Source organism: Mustela erminea, chromosome 9 (assembly GCF_009829155.1).
Source record: "Mustela erminea isolate mMusErm1 chromosome 9, mMusErm1.Pri, whole genome shotgun sequence".
Taxonomy (NCBI): Eukaryota; Metazoa; Chordata; class Mammalia; order Carnivora; family Mustelidae; genus Mustela; species Mustela erminea.
The window spans coordinates 72,475,609-72,488,287 of record NC_045622.1 but is presented as its reverse complement, the minus strand read 5'-3'; the positions used below and the strand labels follow the sequence as shown (position 1 = coordinate 72,488,287).

Below are 12,679 nucleotides of genomic sequence, written 5' to 3'. Positions count from 1 at the left end.
GACCTCCATGCTGTTTTCCAGAGTGGTTGCACCAGCTCACATTCCCACCAATAGTGTAGGAGGGTTCCCCTTTCTCCACATCCTTGCCAGCATCTATCATTCCCTGACTTGTTAATTTGAGCCATTCTGACTGGTGTGAGGTGGTATCTCATTGTGGTTTTGATGCCAAGTGATGTCGAGCACTTTTTCATGTGTCTGTTGGCCATCTGGATGTCTTCTTTACAGAAATGTCTGTTCATGTCCTCTGCCCATTTCTTGATTGGATTATTTGTTCTTTGGGTGTTGAGTTTGATAAGTTCTTTATAGATTTTGGATGCTAACCCTTTATCTGATATGTTGTTTGCAAATACCTTCTCCTATTCTGTCAGTTGTCTTTTGGTTTTGTTAACTGTTTCCTTTGCTGTGCAAAAGCTTTTGATCTTGGTGAAGTCCCAATAGTTTATTTTTGCCCTTGCTTCTCTTGCCTTTGGCGATGTTCCTAGGAAGACGTTGCTGCGGCTGAGGTCAAAGAGGTTGCTGCCCGTGTTCTCCTCAAGGATTTTGATGTATTCCTTTCTCACAATGAGGTCCTTCATCCATTTTGAGTCTGTTTTCATGTGTGGTGTAAGGAAATGATCCAGTTTCACTTTTCTGCATGTGGCTGTCCAGTTTTCCCAACACCATTTGTTGAAGAGACTCTCTTTTTTCCATTGGACATCCTTTCCTGCTTTGTCAAAGATTAGTTGACCATAGAGTTGAGGGTCTACTTCTGGGCTTTCTGTTCTGTTCCATTGATCTATGTGTCTGTTTTTGTGCCAGTACCATACTGTCTTGATGATGACAGCTTTGTAATAGAGCTTGAAGTCTGGAATTGTGATGCCACCAACTTTGGCTTTCTTTTTCAGCATTCCTCTGGCTATTCGAGGTCTTTTCTGGTTCCATATAAATTTTAGGATTATTTTTTCTATTTCTTTGGGAAAAAAAGGATGTGATTTTGATAGGAATTGCATTAAATGTGTAGATTGCCTTAGATAGCGTAGACATTTTCACAATATTTGTTCTTCCAATCCATGAGCATGGAACATTTTTCTATTTCTTTTTGTCTTCCTCAATTTCTTTCATGAGTACTTTATAGTTTTCTGAGTACAGATTCTTTGCCTCTTTGGTTAGATTTATTCCTAGGTATATTATGGTTTTGGGTGCAACTGTAAATGGGATTGACTCCTTAATTTCTCTTCCTTCTGTCTTCTTGTCGGTGTATAGAAATGCAGCTGATTTCTGTGCATTGATTTTATACTCTGACACTTTACTGAATTCCCGTTCAAGTTCTAGCAGATTTGGAGTAGAGTCTTTTGGGTTTTCTACATATAGTATCATATCATCTGCAAAGAATGATGGTTTGACTTCTTCTTTGCCGATTTGGATGCCTTTAATTTCTTTTTGTTGTCTGATTGCTGAGGCTAGGACTTCTAGTACTGTGTTGAATAGCAGTGGTGATAACGGACATCCCTGCTGTGTTCCTTACCTCAGAGGAAAAGCTCTCAGTTTTTCTCCATTAAGAATGATATTTGCTGTGGGTTTTTCATAGATAGCTTTGATGATATTGAGGCATGTATCCTTTCTCCCTACACTGTGAAGAGTTTTGATCAAGAAAGGATGCTGTACTTTGTCAAAAGCTTTTTCAGCATCTATTGAGAGTATTATGTGGCTCTTGTTCTTTCTTTTATTAGTGTTTTATTGTATCACATTGATTGATTTGCAGATGTTGAACCAACCTTGCCACCCTGGAATAAATCCCACTTGGTTGTGGTGAATTATCCCTTTAATGTACTGTTGGATCCTATTGGCTAGTATTTTGGTGAGAATTTTTGCATCTGTGTTCATCAAGGATTTTGGTCTGTAATTCTCTTTTTTTGATGAGATCTTTGTCTGGTTTTGGGATCAAGGTAATGCTAGCCTCATAAAATGAGTTTGGAAGTTTTCCTTCCATTTCTATTTTTTGGAGCAGTTTCAGGAGAATAGGAATTAATTCTTTAAATGTTTGGTAGAATTCCCCTGGGAAGACGTCTGGCTCTGGGCTCTTGTTTGTTGGGAGATTTTTGATAACTGCTTCAGTCTCCTTACTGCTTAGGTCTGTTCAGGTTTTCTGTTTCTTCCTGGTTCAGTTGTGGTAGTTTATATGTCTCTAGGAATCCATCCATTTCTTCCAGATTGTCAAATTTGCTGGTGTATAGTTGCTCATAATATGTTCTTATAATTGTTTGTATTTCTTTGGTGTTGGTTGTGATCTTTCCTCTTTCATTCATGACTTTATTTATTTGGGTCCTTTCTCTTTTCTTTTTGATAAGTCTTGCCAGGGGTTTATCAATATTATTAATTCTTTCAAAGAACCAGCTCCTAGTTTCATTAAATGTTCTACTGGGTTTTTTTGGTTTCTATTTCACTGATTTCTGCTCTGATCTTTATTATTTCTCTTCTCCTGCTGGGTTTAGGCTTTCTTTGTTGTTCTTTCTCCAGCTCCTTTAGGTTTAGGGTTAGGTTGTGTACAAAAATGTTATCTTAATGTTTAGTTTCATGACCGAAGTTGAAATCTTTTTCATATATCAGTCGATTATATATGCTCCTTCTTTTTTGAATTGTCTGTTTATCTTCTTCATCCATTTTTACCCTTCTTTTTTATTTTTTTTTGTAAGCTATCCTCAAACAGTATTCTGACATCTGTGCCCTGTTTTGGGAATTCCTATTTCCTGTTTCCTATTTCTGGTTTTCATTGGGATCTCTTTTCATAGTTTTGTTCATATAGTAAATATTCAGAGATAGTCCCATAGTCTAGTTGAGGTTGTGCTTGATTTCAGTTCAAACAGTATTGATTCCGTTTTACTGTTTGAACCTCTTTATTATAGCTAAAACAAGTTGTTTTTTTTAACTTAAACTAGTCTTAAGAAGACAATACATTATTTAAATTGCCCTATTTAAAAGTACTACAGTAACTTTTAAGTTGTACATGCGGATGGAATTTTAATTATGTAGTAGAATTACATAGAATTTTGGAGCTGGAAGAAATCTAGAGGCTGTCTAGGCCAAGGATTGCAGGCGTTTTCCCTGAGAGATTCAGTGTGCTGTGTTAGGCCTACAGAATTTTGTTGAACAGCAAAAGTGGTTTTGTTTTGTTCTTAATATGAATTTGAATGCCTATGTGTATACTCTTTCCAATTTGCCACAGTAACCATCTCCCTAAATTTTCTCATACTTGACAACTTAACACATTATTATCTGCTTGGTCTTTAAAAGTGTTTGAGTTTTTGATCCTAATAACTTCATCCTCTTGATTTATAAATAGTGAAACTCAGACTCTGATAAAGTAAGCATTTTTTAAAATAAGCAAACTAATGAATATTTTTAATAATAATAAATTTTTACACTTACAGCTTATAGGTTACATGCATTTGTTTCTCATAACAGCCACTTGAGATTTATTTTTCATATTATACTGCTGATAAACTAAAGGTCAGAGAGTTTAAGTGGATTTTACTATGGTTGCTTAATAAATTAATAGAAACAGTACTGGGTTAGATAATATTTTATCAGTGTTAGTTTATTGATTTGATAATACTTATATAGGAGAAATTTTTTTGAGGGGTTTTTTGGTTGTTGTTTTTAACAGATTTTACTTTTACTTTTTTGATAGAGAGAGTGTATGCACACGTGGAGTGGGAGGAGGGGCAGAGGCAGAGGGAGATAGAGAATCTCAGATTCCACACCAGGTGTGGTGCCCAGCCTGGGGCTTGATCTCATGTCCCTGAGATCACGACCTGAGCTGAAACCAAGAGTCAGACACTCAACCCAACTGAGCCACTGAGCCACCCAGGTGCCCCTGTTTTGTTTTTTCTTTTAGGAAATACACACTAAAGTATTTAGGGGTGAAAAGGTATTAATTTGCAATTTATTCTCAGCTGGTTCAGAAAAATATAGAGAGAGAAGGAGATAGAAAATATATGTGCTAAAAAGTTAACATTTGAGTGAGTTGGGTGAAGAGTATATGAAAATTTTTTGTACTTGTTTTTGTAACTTTTCTGTAAGTCTGCAATTATTTTAAAATAAAAAATACAGACAATTCCTGAACATAGGTACTTTGCTATAAGCACATTCATGTTATTTTCCCATCTTTTGGTGATATGGATTAGCATTTCTCTAATTTTCAGTTTAAAGAATTAAATAATTTTTCAGTTGAAAGTCTTATGTAATTTGTATGGTAGTTTTTATTTTCATTTATTTTTTTTAAAAAGATATTTATTTATTTATTTATTTATTTATTTGACAGTCAGAGATCACAAGTAAGCAGAGAGGCAGGCAGAGAGAGAGAGAGTGAGAGAGAGAGGGAAGCAGGCTCCCCGCTGAGCAGAGAGCCGGATGCAGGGCTCAATCCCAGGATCCTGAGACCATGACCTGAGCCGAAAGCAGAGGCTTTAACCCACTGAGCCACCCAGGCGCCCCTGTATGGTAGTTTTTAAAAACTAAGAGCATAATACAAAACTTTCTGTTCATTAACTTCATAAGAATATATAGGTTAACAAGGTAATATTCTTTAGGAAAATTTTTACATAACTTTTCCCTTTGTATTCTGCAGCCTAAATCTGTCATTGTTGGGCTAATTAAAGAAATGATTGCCAAGTTTCAAGAGGAACTTCCCCTGTATTCTCTACCATCATCTGATGAGGCACGGCAGGTAGACTTGCTAGCCTATATTGCAAAAATCACTGAAGGTTTGTATTTTTGTTAATGAGAAAGTTGTGAATTTATAATTTCTCACTAATATCCTTTACTTCTGCTACTGGATTTCTGTAAATAAATATATTCGTGTATCTTACATATATCTCTGTTGAATCAAAAATTCCTGTACATCTATTATAGGGTGTTACCCTACAGTTCCAATAATTATAGTTTCTTAAAATGTAAAAGATTGCTCTTACACTGACAGATAAAATAATTCTGTGTTTTATTCAAAATCACTTGATACGACAATCCCAAACCTTTTTCATCATATGAACCATTTTCATTATATTTTTGTGGCTTTTTGCCTCATTCAATAAATAGATTGGATCAGAAAATTTATGATTCTCAATGTTTCTCATTGAGGATAAAGCAAAATATCCATGCTTATAAAATTCAGTGAGGCGTTAAACATTTTTGCATTATAGACAAGAGCAGTAAGAATCAGAATGTCATTCAGAATGATGGAAATTCTATTTTTCAGTCTTATATAATGTTTTGAATGTTTAGAAAGGTATTTTCTTTTTAAAGGGGTAGTCTCTGTTTATTAGAATATTTACTGAGATTTCTATCTGTCTTGCATTTCACTTGTTCAGATATTTTCGAGTGCTTCTTATGGGCTAACACCATGTTTTCTATCCAAGTTACTAAAAGTTGGTATATTGCTTTAAGACCCTAAAAAAGATTTTTGATATTATTTCAAGAATTTCATGATAATCCACTTTTATTTCTAGGTGTCTCAGACATAGATTCAAAGAACTGGGTAAATCACGAGCATAAAACAGTCAATAAAATTACCGTGGTTGGAGGTGGAGAGCTGGGTATTGCCTGCACATTAGCAATCTCAGCAAAGGTATGTAAGCCTGGTGGTTATAAATCCATCTGTCATATTGCTATACTTTTAGGCAGTTTATGCTTAACACACAGGAAATAATGGCTTCATTTTTGTCATGTGGAAAAACCTCATTTTGCCTTAAAATATATTTAGTAAGTTGGCAAAAAAAAAAGTTGAAAGCTCTCATCAGGGATACTGCTTCTTAATTAGTACTTAGTCATGGAATAGGCTTTAAAAAAGTGATTTGAACAATGGGCTCATCATCCTATTCCAAGGGAAACCTCAACATGACATTCATCTGACTTAGTCACCAATTCCTTTGTGTTTTTTGAGTCATGCTGCTTTAATTAAGCTCTTATTTAATATAATACTTAATTTTAGCTCTTTCTAAAATTAACATTTTTTTCCTTAAAAATTGCCTTTTCTTGTGTAATTACTCCACTTTCTCTTACGATCATAGTTTCTAAATTGAGATTGTATACTAGTTTGAAATTTGTTTATTTTTCCATCAGTCCTTTTTACTGGATCTTTTGTATGTAAATTATTTTGAGAAAGGCTTAAATTCCCTTCCAGACAGGTTCAAAAGCCCTTCCAAGGTCTTGGTATCAGGATAACAGCATGTCTATCTTTTCAGGGATACAGTCCAGAGTGGAATAGCTGTTCCTCTCTGTTTATTTGGTAGCTGGTGTTTTGTTTTTTCTTTCTATTAAAATTTGATTGTCAGGCACCTGGAGACGTGTCTCAGTCAGTTAAGTGTCTACCTTCGGGCTCAGGTCATGATCCAGGAGTCCTGTGATCGAGCCCCACATCGGACCCCCTGCTTAGTGGGGAGTCTACTTCTCCTTCTGTCCCTCAGTGTGCTTATGCTCTCTCTCTCTCTCAAATAAATAAATTAAGTCTTTCAAAAATTTTGATTGTTTGTCATCTAGATTCTTCCCTTTTTATTTCAGACTCACGTGTGTCTTAGAGATAAATTGTACTTTAATAAATAATTAAATTGTATGCAGGGAGCTAGAAAATTTTAAATGCCGGCTGCGCAGAACAATATAGTTTAACTTTTTTTTTTTAAAGGATTTTATTTATTTATTTGAGAGATCACAAGTAGGCAGAGAGGCAGACAGAGAGAGAGGAAGGGAAGCAGGCTCCCCGCTGAGCAGAGAGCCCGATGCGGGGCTCGATCCCAGGACCCCGAGATCATGACCCAAGCCGAAGACAGAGGCCTAACCCACTGAGCCACCAAGGCGCCCCTAGTCTAACTTTTTTTTTTTTTTTAATTTTATTTATTTATTTGACACAGAGAGAGACATCACAAGTAGGCAGAGAGGCAGGCAGAGAGAGAGGGAGAAGCAGGCTCCCCGCTGAGCAGAGAGCCCCATGTGGGCCTCGATCCCAGGACCCTGAGATCATGACCTGAGCCGAAGGCAGAGGCTTAACCCACTGAGCCACCCAGGCGCCCCTAGTCTAACTTTTTAAAAAGATTTTATTTCATGAGAGAGAGAGAGGGCCTGAATGAGAGAATGAGAGAGAGCAGGAGCAAGGGGAGGAGCAGAGGGGAAAGCAGACTCCCCGCAGAACATGGAAGCCCAATGCAGGGCTCGATCCCAGAACCTGGGGATCATGACCTGATCCTAAAGCAGAGGTTTAACCAACTGAGCCACCCAGGCACCCCAACATACGCTAACTTTTGACTTTGTTTCCTTTCCTCCCCTCTCCGTGTAAATATATTAGTTCCACTTAATTGGAGTTTGAACTGTTTTCAGTTCCTTTGTTACTAAACAGAATGCTTCCATAAACATTGCTTTAAAAGTTGCTTATTTTCTCCTCTGAATTTTCTTTTAGTTGTACATAATCTCAAAAACGGTACTAGTGTGTTTGGGGATGCCTGGGTGGCTCTGTCAGTTGAACATCTGCCTTCGGCTCAGGTCATGATCTCAGGGTCCTGGGATAGAGCCCCACATCAGGCTCCCTGCTCTAGGTAGAGCCTGCTTCTCCCTCTCCCTCTACCTGCCACTCCCTCTGCTTGTGCTCTCTCTTTCTCTAATAAAGAAAATCTTTTTTTTTTAATATTTTATTTATTGGGGCGCCTATGTGGCTCCGTGGGTTAAAGCCTCTGACTTTGGCTCGGGTCATGATCCCATGGTCCTGGGATCGAGCCCCGCATCAGGCTCTCTGCTTAGCGGGGAGCCTGTTTCCCTTCCCCTATCTCTGCCTGCCTCTCTGTCTACTTGCAATCTCTGTCAAATAAATAAATAAAATCTTTTTTTAAAAATGATTTTATTTATTTATTTATTTATTTGACAGAGAGCGAGCAAGAGAGAGATCACAAGTAGGCAGAGAGGCAGGCAGAGAGAAAGGGGGAAGCAGGCTCCCCGCTGAGCAGACAGCCCGATGTGGGGCTTGATCCCAGGACCCTGAGACCATGACCTGAGCCAAAGGCAGAGTCTTAAACCACTGGGCCATCCAGGTGCCCCAATAAAGAAAATCTTTAAAAACAAAACAGGGCGCCTGGGTGGCTCAGTCATTAAGCATCTGCCTTCAGCTCAGGTCATGGGGATCAAGCCCCACATCTGGCTCCTTGCTCAGCAGAAAGCCTGCTTCTCCCTCTCCCATTCCCTTTCTTGTGTTTCCTCTCTCACTGTGTCTCTCTCTGCCAAATAAATAAATAAAACCTTAACACACACATTCACACACACACACTAAAAAACAGCACTGGTCAATCAGAGGGCATGAATGGCCTTTATAGTACTTACTATATATTTCTAGATAGTGCTTCAGGATATCAGAACTAATCCATGCTGCTAATAATAGTATGATCATCAGTCTGATTTTTTACATCCCTAACAGTACTGAGTTTTATCAATTTTGTTGGGTTTTGGTTAAGTACCAGAATGCCCCTTAAAGTCATGTTTCTTTAACTGTTGGAAGAGTCTCACTATCAGTATTCTTTTGTCTGTAAACGTTCTAAATGGAAATTTTTCCATGTGTCTTGTGAACATTGATATTTTGATGCAAGATACAACCTATCAAGTATTATGATACAGTAGTAGTCATAATGGTGTCCATAGTAGTGGTGCAGGTAGCAGTAGGAACTAACCTTTGCTGAATGCTTACTAGGTGCTAGGCACTCAGTGAAACACTTACTAATTTTTACTAAACTTTACCTAACCCTGTATGTTAGGTACTGTCATTACTGGCATTTTACAAATGAAGAAATCAAGACAGAGGGAGGTTATGCAACTCGCCTAAAGTCACACTATTAATAAATGGAGGAAGGATTTGAAGTGAGGCAGCCTGTTTACAGAGCCTGTATTCTAGATCTTTACTGATCAGTGTGTGGCTTTTAGACCGGAAGCACAAGCAATATCTGAGATCTTATTAGAATTGTGTTATCTAAGGCCCTACCCCAGACCTATGGAAGCAAACCTGCATTTTAACACAATCCCTGGTGTTCCATGTGTTGTCCTGATCTATTAAGTGGTGATCACTTAAACCTTGGGAGGTTCTGCTCTAAACCGTTACGTTATACTTCCACATTATTGCTGTTGTCCTTACAGACAGACATTTCTCGTCTTTTGAATTTCTTTATATGCATCACGCTACACATTTACTAATAAACTTGTAGATAATTTCTATAAGTGAGATAAGCGGATTAAAGGAATTACTGTGTTTTGAAATTCTGATAGAACTTGTGAAATTATCCCCCATATCAGTTGTACCAGTTTATTGTCATACCCATAGTGTGTAAGGATATCCATTTTCCCACACTACTGCTGTTTAACTTTTGGATCTGTGTGTGTCTCATAAATAAAAATGGTTACTCATCGTTTTCTTTGCATTTTTCTTTGGAGCATAGTTGACAATAATAAAATTAATAGGTAAAATTGCCAGCTCTGGATCACATATTAATCCTCATAACCCCATGAAGTAAGGCCAAGTTCAGAAACTTGCCCAGCATCACAGAGCTAATAAATAGTGTAGCTGGGTTGTTTTGTTTTGTACTTTCTACCTGATGGTCTGGTAGACCTCTGGGTACTCTTGCCTCTGCACTCTAATATAGGAAAGATCTTCACACTGCTTAGCACTTTAGAAAAAGACCTTCCACAAAGGTAATTTGACTCGGAGGAGTTTCTGTGCCGCTATTTACTGTTAGCCTACCGGGGCACTCGGAGCCATCTACAGGCATGCGGAGTGTTTTCCATGAGATCTCTGAGGAGGGTTCTCCATGATAATAGCATTTTATTTTAGATTTATGGCTACTATCCTTATTTTATTTTTTTTTTAAGGATCTATTTAGAGAGACAGCATGAGCGAGAGAGAGAGCAGTAGCAAGAGAGAACAGGAGTGAGAGAGAGAAAGAGCATAAACAGGGGGAGGCACAGGAACAGAGGAGGAGGGAGAAGCAGGCTCTCTCCCAGGACCCTGGGATCATGACCTGGGCCGAAGGCAGACGCCACCCAGGTGCCCCATAATCCTTTTTTTAAAAGAGAAACTTGGCATTGGTATTGACAATGAGACACTAAAACAGAGCAAAAATTACTCTTAAGTACTTTCAGAATGACATTATGACATATATACAGAATGACATTCATATAATGAAATTATGACATTAAATTGAAAACATAAGCTCAAGAACAACAGCAAGTGTATTGAGTCCACCAGCTCATCCTTATTACTCATTGTCCCATCAAAGGAAATCTGCAGTCTGCGACTTCTGAGTTAAGTCCTGAGACTTCTGAGTTAAGTCCTGCTAGGTCCCAATTTTCAGTCAAGTGTAAAGGATCACATTGCTCAAATTCATGGTAGTTTCTTGTTTGCATGTCCTTTTATTACTGTTGTGTTACTTTTCCTCCATAAGTCCTGTGCATTTTCCTTTAGCTTCACTTCTGAATAAATTTAAACTGAGAACTGGCTGTGTTTGCATAATGCTGTATGTTCTTCTTCTTCTTCTTGTACTATACAGGGCATTGCAGACAGACTGGTCCTCTTGGACCTCTCAGAAGAGACAAAAGGAGGGGTGATGGACCTTGACATCTTTAGCCTGCCTAATGTGGAGATCAGCAGAGGTCTGGTTATTCTGTTTAAAAGATGTTTGCCTCATTTGTTCTTGTATTTGAGTCCTAGAATTTTTTTAATGCACTTTTCTTTTAGAACAGTTTTAAGTTCACAGCAACATTGGGCAGATTTCCCATATATATCCCTTATCATTGCACATGGACAGTCTCCCCCATTGCCAACATTCCCCACCAGAGTGGCACAGTTATAACACATCACTGTTATCCAAAATCCATACTTTACATTACGGTTTACTCTTGGTGTTGTACACCCTTTGGGTGTGGACAAATCTGTAATGACATGTATTTACCACTGTAGTGTCTTTCATTACTCCAAAAATCCTCTGTGCTCTTCCTTGAGTCATGGAATTTTAAGTTAGAAAGCACATTAAAGATCACCTAGTCTAAGTTCCTCATTTTACATATTGGGAAATTAGATTAAAATAAATTAAGTGACTTAACCCAAGGTGATACAGAGATTGTAATTGATTACATTAACAAGAGTCAGATGAGCTGATTGGTCAGAAGGATTTAGTCTGTCTTTGACTTATACTGAATATAAATTTGTTTTCTTTGATTGCTTTCATTCCCATAATATATTGGTTAAGAGCACTGGTTTTAGAGTTAGATAGGGGGTTGCATCCCAGCTCTGCCACGTTATAGCTTCGCCACTTGTCAGGTTATATAACCTCTCAAAGTTTAGGGGTGCCTGGGTGGCTCAGCCGGTTAAGCGGTTGCCTTCAGCTCAGGGTCATGATCCCAGGGTCCTGGGATTGAGTCCTGCATCTGGCTCCTTGCTCAGCGGGAGGCCTGCTTCTCCCTCTGCCTGTTCTTCCTGCTGCTCCCCCTGCTTGTGTTCTCTCTCTCTCTGACAAATAAATAAAATCTTAAAAAAAATCTCTCAAAATTTAGTTTTATCATCTATAAAGTGGGAATAATACCTACCTCTTGGTATATGGCAGAGTGTTAAGATTTTTTACAAAAAATGCCTATCTCTTTCACTAGAAGTTTATTGTTAAGATAAGTTTTAATAAGAACAAAAGGATTTCTTATCATTAATAAATAAAATTTTTAATGTTGGGAAAGTAGTTTTTTATCTCATCTTTTTTTTTTAAGATTTTATTTATTTATTTGACAGAGAGAGATCACAAGTAGGCAGAGAGGCAGGCAGAGAGAGAGGGGAGGAAGCAGGCTCCCTGCGGAGCAGAGAGCCTGATGTGGGGCTCGATCCCAGGACCCTGGGACCATGACCTGAGCTGAAGGGAGAGGCTTTAACCCACTGAACCACCCAGGCGCCCTTATCTCATCTTTTTAATTTAAAAATGTCCAGATATTTTTATAATGTACATAATGTATTAGCATGGACATAAATATAAGTTGATATCATATTTGGGGATGTGGGCTTGAAAATATTTTATTACTAGAGATGCATGATCAAAAAAATTGGAAGACCAGGTTATAGCTGAAGTCAGGTTATAATATGTTATAGTTGTTTGGCTTTCCTTACTTAGGTCCCCTGTACTCCTTGACTATATTTTCCCCGAAAAATTAAAATGGTGACACAAACCTAAATGTACTAAGAACAACAGTGGGTGAGAAAAATTGGTTATACCTGCAGGTTGTAAAAATTAGGTATAATAGTTAAAGTAAGCCTCTGGATCCCTGTAGGATACAACAAGTTCATTTTTGTTGTCTGGAAAGAATACAGTATTTGCTTTAATGATCCTTTTGTAGGCCTCATACAGAGGATCCTTTAGAGAGCTGGGTATTCTCTTGTGCCTATCATTTCCAAGTACTGAAATTCTTAAGGGACCTTTTAACTCTTCCAAATCACTTTAGGAGACTTTAGTGTATGGACCCCAGAGACTGTGAGGCCTTTTAGGATCTGAAGAAATTTCTGCCTGTGTAACTCATTAACCATCAATAACTATTGTTTCATATAATTGAAAGAATAGAACCCTTGGAGTAGACGTATAGTGTGTGGTGCTTGCCACCGCGTAGGGAATGTTGAGTGAGTCTACACCGTCTTGGGGCAACTTTCATG

At 38.0% G+C, this 12,679-nt stretch overlaps 1 protein-coding gene across 5 annotated transcripts in view; it reads left to right on the top strand.

Moving 5' to 3' along the window:
- The window catches only part of UEVLD (UEV and lactate/malate dehyrogenase domains), a 54,582-nt gene that overhangs the window by 18,095 nt on the left and 23,808 nt on the right, over positions 1-12,679 (top strand). For all 5 annotated transcript variants that reach the window (XM_032359224.1, XM_032359226.1, XM_032359227.1 and 2 more), the window contains 3 exons: positions 4,607-4,742; positions 5,484-5,602; positions 10,545-10,647. In XM_032359224.1, the coding sequence (XP_032215115.1) occupies positions 4,607-4,742; positions 5,484-5,602; positions 10,545-10,647 (358 nt within the window). The remainder of the gene's footprint in view (positions 1-4,606; positions 4,743-5,483; positions 5,603-10,544; positions 10,648-12,679) is intronic.